Source organism: Terrapene carolina, unplaced genomic scaffold (genome assembly GCF_002925995.2).
Source record: "Terrapene carolina triunguis isolate 2854851 unplaced genomic scaffold, T_m_triunguis-2.0 Scaffold633, whole genome shotgun sequence".
Taxonomy (NCBI): domain Eukaryota; kingdom Metazoa; phylum Chordata; order Testudines; family Emydidae; genus Terrapene; species Terrapene triunguis.
The window spans coordinates 716,772-729,188 of record NW_020664984.1 but is presented as its reverse complement, the minus strand read 5'-3'; the positions used below and the strand labels follow the sequence as shown (position 1 = coordinate 729,188).

At 41.9% G+C, this 12,417-nt stretch overlaps 1 protein-coding gene across 2 annotated transcripts in view; it reads left to right on the top strand.

The window, feature by feature from the left end:
• The window catches only part of ALMS1 (ALMS1 centrosome and basal body associated protein), a 95,674-nt gene that overhangs the window by 12,813 nt on the left and 70,444 nt on the right, over nucleotides 1-12,417 (top strand). For both annotated transcript variants that reach the window (XM_029913435.1, XM_029913434.1), the window contains exons 3-5: nucleotides 1,719-4,020; nucleotides 7,982-8,141; nucleotides 10,508-11,791. In XM_029913435.1, coding sequence (XP_029769295.1) covers nucleotides 1,719-4,020; nucleotides 7,982-8,141; nucleotides 10,508-11,791 — 3,746 coding nt within the window. The remainder of the gene's footprint in view (nucleotides 1-1,718; nucleotides 4,021-7,981; nucleotides 8,142-10,507; nucleotides 11,792-12,417) is intronic.

Here is a 12,417-nt window from a genome sequence, read left to right as displayed (position 1 = left end):
AATTGGATAAAAGCTGATTAAATATCCTTGAGTTCTTTGAGTGGTGGTTCATGTCGATTCCAATCACGTGTGTGCACGTGCATGTTGGCCGGAAGATTTTTCCCTTAGCAGTATCTGTCGGGTTGGCCAGCGCACCCACTGGAGTGGCGCCCCCATGGCGCCTAATATATAGCCCTGACAACCCACCACCCCTTCAGTTCCTTCTTACCGCCAGTGACAGTGGCTGGAACTTCCCTTGGCTCTTGCTCAGCAAGTTCTCTTCGCTTTTCCGTGTATATAGTTCTCAGTTAGTTTGTAGTACCAGTGAAAAGGTTAGTACAGTATAGTTGTTGGGATTCTATTCCCCGCCTCTCCGGCCCGGCACCGTGGCATGTCGCGGGCCCCCTGTTTTAAGAATTGCGTGGCTTGCGCCAAGCGCATGCCTAAGAGTGACCTGCACTCGTCGTGTCTTAGGTGCCTGGGGGAGACCCATCAGAAAGATCACTGTAAGATCTGCCGCGAGTTCCGCCCAGGAACACTTAGAGAACGGGAACAGCACCTGAAGGTGATCCTCATGGAGGCAGCCTTGCGCCCCCAATCCGACCCGGGCTCGAGAGACCCGACCCTGTTGGCATCGTCCTCGACGCGGAGCGCCCCGGCGCCGTCTACGTCTTCGATGCCGAAGAAGGACACCAGAGACGCCCGGCACCGCCATGGCTCCTCTCGGGACCTGTCGGACAGTAGGCACCGCTCCCATTCGCCGGTGCCTCAAAAGAAGAGAAAGCTGGACGACTGCTCTGCTCCGGCTAAACCTCGAGAAGTGAAACCCCAGGTGGGCCACTCTTCAGCGTCTCCTTCCAGGTCGACTCCTGCCCGGGTGAGGCAGTCGAGTCCGGCCCACCTCAATCCCCAGCACCTACTCGGCAACTTTAGTTCCCGTCCATGCCGGAAGCCTATCAAGCTGCCAGAGATCTCCTCCACCTGATGGCACTATTTTTGCCTGCCAGAGAGGAATCCTCTGCGCCGATGGAGCCCCGTCCTCTGGTGCATTCCAAAGGGAAGCCTTCGCTCCCCTTCGCCTTGCCCATTGGCACCTACACGCTCCGGTAGAGAGCCTTCCCGCTCACCGACCTCTCGGAATTGGAGGCAGTGTCCTTGCAATGTTGTCAATATTTAGGTTACATGACACAAGAATCCAGGCATCAGGAAGGAAAAAAGTATCTTGTATCCCAGTGTCACGTGTTACTATTTCACTACTGGTTAATAACATGTGATTTAAGACTTTGTGGATTCAGCTGGAATTGATCTTCCAATGAATTTTGAATAACTATTGTATGCCCAGTGGAGTGAAACTCATAGAAGAATGATTATCAAAAGCAAATAAGGCATCTAATAATTCAGGGTGAAGACAAAAATGTAAGAAATCTGCAGAAGTCTCTTACTATTGCAACCCCTGGTGTTCATTTCAGGCCTGGCCTAGTTAGCTTTCCAAACCATTATTTATGGGGATATAGTAATCATTTTTTTAATGAAATTACCCTGTCTTTAAGGATTTAAAATATCTGCTTGATCTATTTGGATAATACCTTCAGATGTATGTGTTGCTAAATCCTAATTGTTTGCTCTCATGTAGAAGTCCTACCTTTTAGCTTGTTTCTTTTAGGCAGAAAATGTGAGTGTTGAAAATAAATGTTACCAGAGAAACATTTACTTTTCTTTTCTTTTCTTTTCTCTTCCAGAGGAACCCCTGATGTTTCTGATGCTTCTGAGCAGCATTCAAAGCCTTTGCAGATCAGTGAAGCTGTGCAGCTGGCAGACACTGAAATACCTTCAGACTTAGTCAGTGGCTGCTTCTCCCTGTCCGAGCACCCACTTGCCGTCAGCACTGTAGAACCTTGTGATGCCAGCTGCACCAGCTATTTGTCTCAGCACCCCATGTGTCTTGCTGGACAGATACCCGTGGAGAGGAAGGAGAAGGCTGAAGATCAAAATTATAAACTTGATATTAACAACAAGTCTTTCATCCCTAATAGAGATGAAAATGTAACCGACCCAAGTAGAAAAATGTTGCTAAACAAGCCAGAAACACTACAGCATCCGGAAGTATTTACTACAAAGGAAGCTACTAGTGGTTTTGTAAATAATGATCCCTTCTTTTTAGACAGCAATGTGCCAGCTCCTCTCCTCCTTGAGCTTCTGGAAAAAGAAATAGGATTATCGAGCCATGGTGGGTTCTCATCTTCAGAAAGCTCTTCATGCAAGAGCATATCAGCTAGGGACCCAGGGAAAAATGAAACAATGCAGCGAGTAGGAAATGTTGAGGTTTCTGACAGGGAGTCAGAATTGTTTGTAAGAGAATCACATCAGAAGCTGGAAGAAGAAAAGTGTGTTCCTGAGCTTGGCTCCTCCATGATGTTTTCTGATGTTTCAAGGAGAGAACCTTTTAAAAATTCCAATGCCCCAGATGTGTTTTCTGCAAACCCTTCAGAAATGTTCATGTTGTCCAAGGGACATAGTTCAGATTTGAATGACTCTGGTAGATTGTGGTTCTCTGGTGTTACCATGGAGCCCCGGGGAGCCCTTCTAGATGAGCAGCAAAAACAACTGTTTTCTAAAATGTCTGGGAAACAGAAAGAGGAGCCTGTCTCTGCTATGTCCAAAACTAGTGTCAAGGACAGCGCATCTGACCAGCCAGTCACAGCTAGTGTAGAATCTGGTGGAACATGCAGTGAGAAGAATACTGTTGTGGAAATCCCGTCTGGAGTTAACAGAAGTGAATTAACTCTTTCAGACTTCACCATAGAAAGGGGACATAAAAATACAGGCATTTCACCTTTATTTAATCTTCCTGTAGATGATGGTTCATTCTTTGGACAATTAGCTCAACCAATCTATCAGTCCACCCCGGGGATATTTGTAAGCAGAAGTGAGAAGCAGGAAGTACCTGGTAAACCCCTTCCTATCAAATCAAATCTTCAGGCTTCTCTTACTTGTTTAAATGAAGAAACTTCTAGGAACTCCTCTACAAATACACTTGTTTCTTCTGCTGAGAAGCATCATGCATCCCAGAGTGGACAAGAAATAAACAGTGAAAGTTGTGAGTCTTTAAGAACAATGTATCCTCGTACTGGAAGAATCCAGTCTCTCCCTACCCTTAATTTCATGGAAAAGGTAGGAGCTTGGAATGTGAGCCAGCCAATGGAGAAGATACCTGATGCTTTGGCTTTATGTGGCTTGAGTGGAGTTTCTCCAAGGAAGAAAGCCTACAGTGCAATTGCTGATTCCTTAAACCGTATTTTATCAAAGCAGAGCAGCAGCAGTGGTAACCTCAAGAGCGGTTTAGCCGCACCCTTGGGAGGGACAGGCTCAATGACCAGTTTGCATTCCTGTGATAAAAAGTCAGCACATGCTTCGCCACTTACCAGGTCTCAGTCTGACAACTCAGTACATATAATCAGCAGAGAGGCTTCACAGATAGAAGTTGTTCAGGCAACAAACCCAGATGAAGTTGTTCAGCCCACAGAAGAAAAGAGCAGAGTTTCTGGAATGCCTGAAATTAGAAAAAGTGGTGCTCAGTTAGGAGACTCCACAACCCCACAGTTTACAGCTGTTCTTGTCACTACTGGGTCCAGTGGTGGTGGTGATGATGACGACAATAATAGCATAGGACAAAATTCAGATCAAAATGTCTTCATTTCCAGTGAAAGGGTTGCTCAACTTCTCAGGGAGGAGGAATGCTATCCAAGTGATGGGCAAGAGAAACACAATGGTCTTGAAAATAATACCAGACAGTCACATGATCCAGAACTCTCTACTAGCCAGATCGGTATGGATCATTTCAATGACATTTCTCCAGATAGCTTAAACCTCCTGGCTAGTTCACAGGCAAGTAGCCATGTTGACTTGACCGCTGCAAGCTCCTCTTCAGTAGTTGCCAGGGATTTTTTCACCAGTTTAGATGGGGATAACGTCATTCCTTTCTGGGCTCCTACTTTGAAAACTCCAGATAAAAAAGAGATAAATATTGAAGAAAGAATACCGGTAAGATATTGCTTGTAATTTTACCACTTCTCTTTAGGTTTAATCATAGGATGACTGAGCGGCCTCAACTTATGTTAAAAGCAATAAGAGTTGAAGGTGCTTGGAACATCATAAGAAAGGGCCCATTGTATGGAGAGACTGGTGTAGTTATAGAAGCTTTTAATATCCCATGTGTGGTAGGACTCTTTGGTGCCACAGCTACAGACTTCTTCAGCTTAGATTTTAGCTAATATGATTAAGATTCTAAATAAGGTAACTGAACCAAGTAATTTTAAAGGACTCCTTCACTGAAGATAACTTTAAAATATATACTGCTAAAATCCTCTAAACTCACTTTCTCCTACACTATTTTCTTATACTCTTTCTGCAGTCAGGGTAAAATTTATTACTGACTAACATGGCCATGGCACCATTGAAATGGAGTTGTATCTGTTTATGGCAGTAGTGAATTTGTCCCATAATGTTGAATTAGTATTTTAATTACTCATTGTTGATATGGAAGTAGTACACTTTTAGGGTGTATTTCAACGCAGTGGAAATGTCTGGGCAATGGGTTTAGGGTGAATGTTCCATGCGTAGAGGGTAGCATGAAGGCAGGAGCGGGACAGTGGCTGAATGTAGAAGGTAAGGATAAAAGCAAAAGGAGACAAGGTCAGTGATCTAGGTTGGGGTTGAGTGAAGCAGAGCCTTGAAATAAAGGACAAGGTGCTAGAATTTTTGTTTGCAGTGCATCGGCAAGTCATTTCTGACCTTCCAGTCTCTTCCGTGTAAGCAGACTGTGATGTCCCAAATGTCAGGTTTTGATTCCACCACAGACTCTGGGGAGAAGCTAGGCTGCAAGAGAGAGAACTTTTCACACACCCACACATCTTCAATAATAGCAAAAGCAACACAAAAAATTCCTAGCGAAGCAGATGGCTTCTTCTATAAATATTCTTTCCTCTTAAGTTTGCCCCAGTGTAAAAGTCTTAAACAGATGATGATTAATGAACACATATAAAAAGAAAAAAAGATAGCCATTCTGCCTACAGTTCCTTACATAAAAATCAATGGGATCTTATTTTGCTAATCCATTCTCTCCTCCCTCTCTTTTCAGAGTGGCTAGATATAGGATGGCTGCCAGATGAGGTGGCAGCCATGTTAACACTTGCCTTTGCTGATAGCTGATGAGTGTTAGTGAAAATTAAATGCAGATGTATGTTAATGGACTTTCTAATTCAGAATAAGTGGCTCTTCCTCTTGCAAAATGATTTCTATAAGAATAATTTAGTCTTTGGAATCAGACTTTGACTCTTATTTTCCTTGAAAATTCCTTGAAATTTACACCGCGAAAATAATCTTAGAACAGCTTTTGTGTGCATATAAGGCTATTCTCAGTTGCCTAGGAAGATAAATATTGAAAGAAAGATGTGTGAAATTCATTAAATGTAAGAATCACAGACTACAAACTATCTCTGTTATAAATAGAATTAGCATTTCCCCTTTAATATTAGTTTTGAAGCATTCTCTTCTCGTAAATCACTGACAGGACTCAGGAGATTTGATCATGCATTTGGCTATTAATACGTATGTCTATAATACAATAATAGAAATAGAGATGGAAAAGTCATTTAGTTCATTTCCCCAGCCAGTGCAGAATGTATAATACAGATGAGGTGAAATTTAGACCGTTCTTATGAGAAGGAATCAGATAAAGCTTTGCTTAACTGGCAAGTGTCTTCACTGGTGTTGCAGACTTTGTGAGAGAGGGGGAATCATTTTCCTCACTGATCTGGGGAGGTCCCTTGAATCTATGTTATAGTAGCATATTCAGAATTATTGCTTTTTCTTTTCTCCCTTCATTTGGGGTAGGAGCTGGAGTGACAAGGCAACTTGATTTCTCCTCTAATCTTTAGGTTGAATAGGGAAGAAAATTGGTCAGTTCCTCTTCAATTTGAATTCAGTGTGAGAAGGGAAAGAGTCACTGATCTGATAAAACCACTTGGAAAGGTGTAGAGCTGCAGACAAGGGATTAGACCAGTGGTTCCCAAACTGGGGTTCGTGAACCCTTGGGGGTTTGCAAAATGTTACAGGGGATTCTCGGGGTGGAAAAATTCCCTAATGGCGGACAGAGCTCTCCGTAGGGACCTCGGGCAGCACAGGGCCAGCAGCCCGGAGTCCCGGGGACTTCCAAGAGCTATGCAGATCAAAGCAAGCATATCCATCACACTGAGGAGATTTAAACTTCAAGACTCCTTATAAGAAATGGAAAGGGAAGTGGATATTTTCTGCTGTTTTTAAAATTAAATAGGCTGCTAGTGTTGTTTTTAAAATTATTATGAAGAACAAGTTTAAGCTTTGTTGTAAAGTGTGTTGTTTGCCTGGATGGCTCAAGACCCGAATGCTTGTGTAGGAGGAACTCTGTATTTGAGCTGGCTTCTTAAATACCTTCATGCTGTTTCACGTCTGATACTCCTTGATGAAACATAGGATCCTTGTATTATAACAGGCTTAGTCAAAGTGATACAAGCTACGAAAGTGAGATCTTGAAAGAGTTTTGCCATTTTCATAATGTAATAAAATTAATACTGTAATGATAAATAATAATTAATAATAAATAGTGTGTAATAAGCATGGCATTAAAAATTATATTTCCGAGAACCCTGCTTTTATAATTTATGCTCAGGTAAGGAAGAAAATCCCTAGACATATTCATTTTTAGGAGGGGGTTCGCGAGACTTGACATTTTAGTGAAAGGGGTTCATGGGTTGTTAAAGTTTGGGAAGCACTGGATTAGACAAACGTGAAATATCAAGCCAACAGATTTACAAAAAGTTTTAATAAAAAAACCCCAACGCAGTTTCTTCAGAAAGCTTTTATATTTTCTAAATAACAAATCCAAGTGATGATCTTGAAGAAACTTCCCAGCAATCACAACAGGCATGCTGTTGATTCGATGTAAAAACGGGGTTATCATCTCAAGTGCTCTCTTTAGATTCAAACTGTTCTTGTTTAGTAGGGACAGAACATAAGAACATCATGAAGAAAGAGATAGATAATAAGACTGAAAATATCATATTGCCTCTATATAAATCCATGGTACGCCCACATCTTGAATACTGCATGCAGATGTGGTCTCCCCATCTCAGAAAAGATATTTTGGAAAAGGTACAGAAAGGGGCAACAAAAATTATTAGGGGTATGGAACAGCTTCCATGTGAGGAGAGATTAATAAGACTGGGACTTTTCAGCTTGGAAAAGAGATGAGTAAGGGAGGATATGATAGAGGTCTATAAAATCATGACTGGTGTGGAGAAAGTAAATAAGGAAGTGTTATTTACTCCTCACAACACACAAGAACTAGGGGTCACCAAATGAAATTAATAGGCAGCAGCCTTAAAAAAAACAAAAGGAAGTATTTCCTTGCCAGTGCAGGCTTGTACCGTGTAATGCTTTCACAACTGCTTTGTCCAATAAGACATTTAAACAGTTCCAGCAATGGGGCTTCCATCACTTTCCTTTGGAGACTGTCCCATGGTATAATTGGCCTTAAATGTTAAGGAATTTTTCCTGATGCCCAGCCCAAGTTTTAAAGTATTTTTTGGACAGGAGAAGGATATGTTCCCCTGTGCCATGTTCTCATTTTGGTAGAAAGGGCTATTAAACCAAAGCCTCATTTTTTCCTTCTAGATTTTAATTAGTGACCATTTTAAAGGAATACTATCAAGGGAAGGAGGCCTAAAATTAAGACCAAGTGGAGGGATGGCTTGACATGTAATAAATACAGTGGTTTGGGTTTGTTGTTGGTACATCCGCTGGAGAATAGGTTGAAACAAACTTTTCAAGGGCAGGGGGATGTTTAAAATGAAAACTTTGTGTGTTTTGGAGATGGTGGTTGAGGTAAGTTGAAATCTGAGTTCCTTTATAACAGTACCATATATATTTATTGCTTTCTTTATTCCATGACCCTCCTTTGTGTCAGATGTATCTTCGTAATCTTGGAATTGATCAGTCACCTTCAGCTATACTGACTCCATTTGTACCAAGAGGACCAATCAGAGAGGTTGAATTTTCCCCATCAGAGCTCAGAACATTGAAGGAATCAACTGACACCTTAACAAAGCATGTCCAGCTATCTGAAGGTATGGGGAAAGGTGGAGGCATGTTGCAAGAATCTTAGAGAACAGAACACTTCATGCACTTGGTTATTTCTCCTCAGTGAGGGGTATTTCCATGCCAATTACCAGGTTTCTGCCTCCAGTAGTTTTGAAATAAGAGCTGTTCACAAAAATGTTACAAGGATATTTTCATAATGGGAAAAGTGTGTGACGGGTTGGATCGCAGAACCCCCCTTGAGAGCTGCCACCTGATGTGCCAAGACTACCTCTACCCCTGCTTTCCCTGCCAGCTCGGGACCCCCAGCATCCTGTCTTGCTGAGCCAGACACTCCCGTCTGCTCCAACAAAGACCCAGGGTCTGAATTATTTGCCCCAAAGCTGCGGATTTACCTGAAAGCAGCTAACAGAAGTGTTCCTGTCTTTAATACTCAGATGCCCAACTCCCACTGGGGTCTAAATCCAAATAAATTGTTCGCCCTCTATAACACTGATAGAGAGAGATGCACAGTTGTTTGCTCCCCCAGTTATTAACACATACTCTGAGTTAATTAATAAGTAAAAAGTGATTTTATTAAATACAGAAAGTAGGATTTAAGTGGCTCCAAGTAGTAACAGACAGAACAAAGTAAGTCACCAAGCAAAATAAAATAAAATGCGCAAATCTATGTCTAATAAGACTGAATACAGATAATCTCACCCTCAGAGATGCTTCAGTAAGTTTTTTCCTCAGACTGGACCCTTTCCAGGCCTGGGCACAATTCTTTCCCCTGGTACAGCTCTTGTTCCAGCTCAGGTGATAGCTAGGGGATTCTTCATGATGGCTCCTCCCCCCCTTTGTTCTGTTCCACCCCTTTATGTATCTTTTGCATAAGGCGGGAATCCTTTGTCCCTCTCTGGGTTCCCACCCCTCCTTCTCAATGGAAAGACACCAGGTTAAAGATGGATTCCAGTTCAGGTGACATGATCACGTGTCACTGCAAGACTTCATTGCCCACTTGCCAGCACACACGTATACAGGAAGACTTACAGGTAAACACAGCCATCTGCAGACAATTGTCCTGGTTAATGGGAGTCATCAAGATTCCAAACCACCATTAATGGCCCACATTTTGCATAATTACAATAGGCCCTCAGAGTTATATTTCATATTTCTAGTTTCAGATACAAGAGTGGTACATTTATACAAATAGCATGATCACACTCAGTAGATTATAAGCTTTGTAATGATACCTAACAAGAGACCTTTTGCATGAAGCATATTCCAGTTATATTATATTCACTCATTAGCATATTTTTATAAAACCATATAGACTGCAACGTCACAAAGTGTATCTTTGTTCCTCTCTTTCTCAAGTTTCTCTGGTGCAATATGTGACCAGGGTACAGGTAGACAGTCATACTGAGTTATCTAAATACAACCAATCCAGAGGCCCAAAATTGGGGATATAGCCAGGAGTGAGTCTACCTCAATACAAAAATTGTTCAGGACTAATAAATACATGATTCTATGACCTAGCAGCCAGGGGTTTGGAGCAATCAAATTTTTCAATTGCTCCGCTCTGGCTCTGCTCCAGCTCCGGGCACAAACCTACTGCTCCGTGCTCCAGCTCCGGGATCCGCTCTAAAGCCCTGCTAGCAGGTGGGGCAAATGAAAGAACATTCAGCTAGATCTAAGACAACTTCTGTAGCATGCCTTCACAGTGAATTGTTTGTTGAAATATACATTGCTGGTGGTTAGAGAACTGTATAAGTCTTTATACAACATTTCCTCCTTGATCTGGCATCCAGATCTCGTACCCAATTCAGGAGAGCAGTCTTGCAATCTCTTTATAGCTAATACTCTTCAGACCAACTCCTTGAAGGTCACTACTGCTTATCTTCCCAGGAGGTTCTGCATTGAGTTGATTTGTCTTTCCGAGCCAAGGTGGCTGGATGCAACTCTCTCCCATGCATATATCAATCAGGCACTCTGTTTTTATTTTACTTTATTATTTTTTAAAGTATCATGAGTGTTTTTCTACATATCCTTGGGATGTCAAATCTGATGAGTACTCTCACTTTATTACTGTACAAAGAATACACATCAAATTAGAATATCTCAGCACTTAGAAACATTATGAACCTAAATGTCCAGTTATTTGAAACAGTTTCCTGAGTGTACATAAATCCTAGAAGTTTGTACAAAATGATCAAAAGGCTTTATTTCAGTAAACAGTGATCATAAACAGTTTTAATAGAAGCCATATTCTTGTATATTTTCTTTTATAGGTTCTTACATATTTTCTAGAATAATCATTTTTTAAGAGGCCTTTGGAACAAGGCAGATATTCTACACTGAGGTGAATGTTTCCCATAACCCTTAATTAATCTTCTTTTTTTTTTTTTTGTAGGAGGTTCTCTGTCTGCAATTGACATTACGCAGATAAGCTTTAACTCTGGTGGTTCCACACTCAGCATGTCTATACCAATGGGTTCAGATGCTGGCCCTGATACTCCATTATCCACTGAGCTCTCACCTCAGCTCTCAAGATCTTCCAAAGACAAACCAATGAGCCAATGCAGTGTTGCCTACCATCACTTGGAGCTACCTGCCCCACACCCCACCAAAGACAGCTCAGAATCTTCAGCTGTCTCAAAATCTGTTGAACTGAGCCAGATGCTGCATACAGTTCCAGCTGGCTCTGACTTTGAAGAGGGTCACACACTTGTTTCAAAACATGTTCAAAAGCTGATAGATAAATTTGAGTCTAGGGATATTGGCCTCAGCCTAGAGAAGTTGTCCGCTAGTCCTTTGGCTGGAGATGCAGATGTAATAGATGTCAGTGGAGAACCACTGTCTTCAAATGTAGATGCCTCTGTTAATGATTTAAACAAGGATCAAGGAAATGATTCCTTCATTGGATCCAACACATTGAAAGAGATCCAGAAGCTTTTAGCAGAGGCAGAAAATATAGCTCTGACTCAGTTTGACCCTGTCCCTGACCCTGTCCCTTCCGTTGCCCCTTTCCAAGAAGTCAGCGACTCTTCGTCAGTGCCAATTGAAAAGGATGGTTCTGAAGATTCCAGATTAGTAAAGGACATCAGTCCAGCACTTCAGAGAATATTATCATGGGATGAGTCCTTGACCAGAAGAAGCATGCAAGAAGATAGTTCACTAATGAAGACCCTGAATTCCTGCAGGCACAGTTTAAAATGGGAAAGCTCTCTTGCTATTGATTTACCCACTAAGGAAGAAATTGTGGAAGAGATGACTAGACCAACACAGCAGGGAGCTATGGAAGCGTGTGGGGTAGCAAAATCCATAGGGAGGTCAGAACCAGAGGGTTGCAGTAGTGCAACAGTAGATAAAAACCTGCCTGCTCTCATGGCTATTACAAAGAGTAATACAAGTAGTGAATCAAGCATTGAAAGGGTTTTAGAATTGCAGAATCCTTCTGCCACGGAGCCCTTAGGCAGCATCGCCAGTGACCTTGGGGATTTTCAGCATGCATTGGCTAAAACTAAAACTAGTGTGGCTGGCAGCAAAGAGGGAGATGGCATTCGAGAGAGCGATGACAGTAGCAGTGTAGATTCACTGGCTGCCCGTGTCAAAAGTCTTCTGAAAAATGAATCCCCTGTGCTACATGCAACACAAATACTAAAAAGTGCAGAGGAAGAGGAGAGAAAAGCTCGTGGTAAGAAGCAAATCACTATCTAAACTGACTTGAGGGATTTTATGCAAGATATGAGAACACTGAAACCTACTTTGATGAATATAATAGAGGCTGCTTTAAAAATTCTTTTGGGATGCAGCAGATTGGTAATGGGATATATGGAGCCTTCCATTTTGGTGTCACCATTTTGAATTAGGCATTGGTGATGGTGACCGAATCTTTACCCTCTGAGATTCAGGTATCCTTACCACAATTTGCACTAATTGGCACCTTGGTTGACTGTCTGGTCAGAGCGGCCAAAGACTGAATGGCTATGAAGACTATTACTTTTTCACACCTAGAAAGGCCATTCCAGGTCAGGATTGAATTATACTGGCACAATGATGCGGGGAAGCTTGCATCAACTCTGCCCTGTGGGTACGTGAGACTTGTGTCCAGAGTTGTTGATCCTGCAGTCTTCTTACAGATTAATAGCTTTGGACTCTGTCCCATTTTAGAATAAACTAAACTATAGTATTACGTAGATTTAAAATTATATGCCAAAATAATAATATATATTAACTCCATGTAAGTAAAACACTGAATTTGCCAGGTAAAACTGCCATATTAGTAACCTATAGAGGAAGAAGGTCTTCCAAAACCAGTTG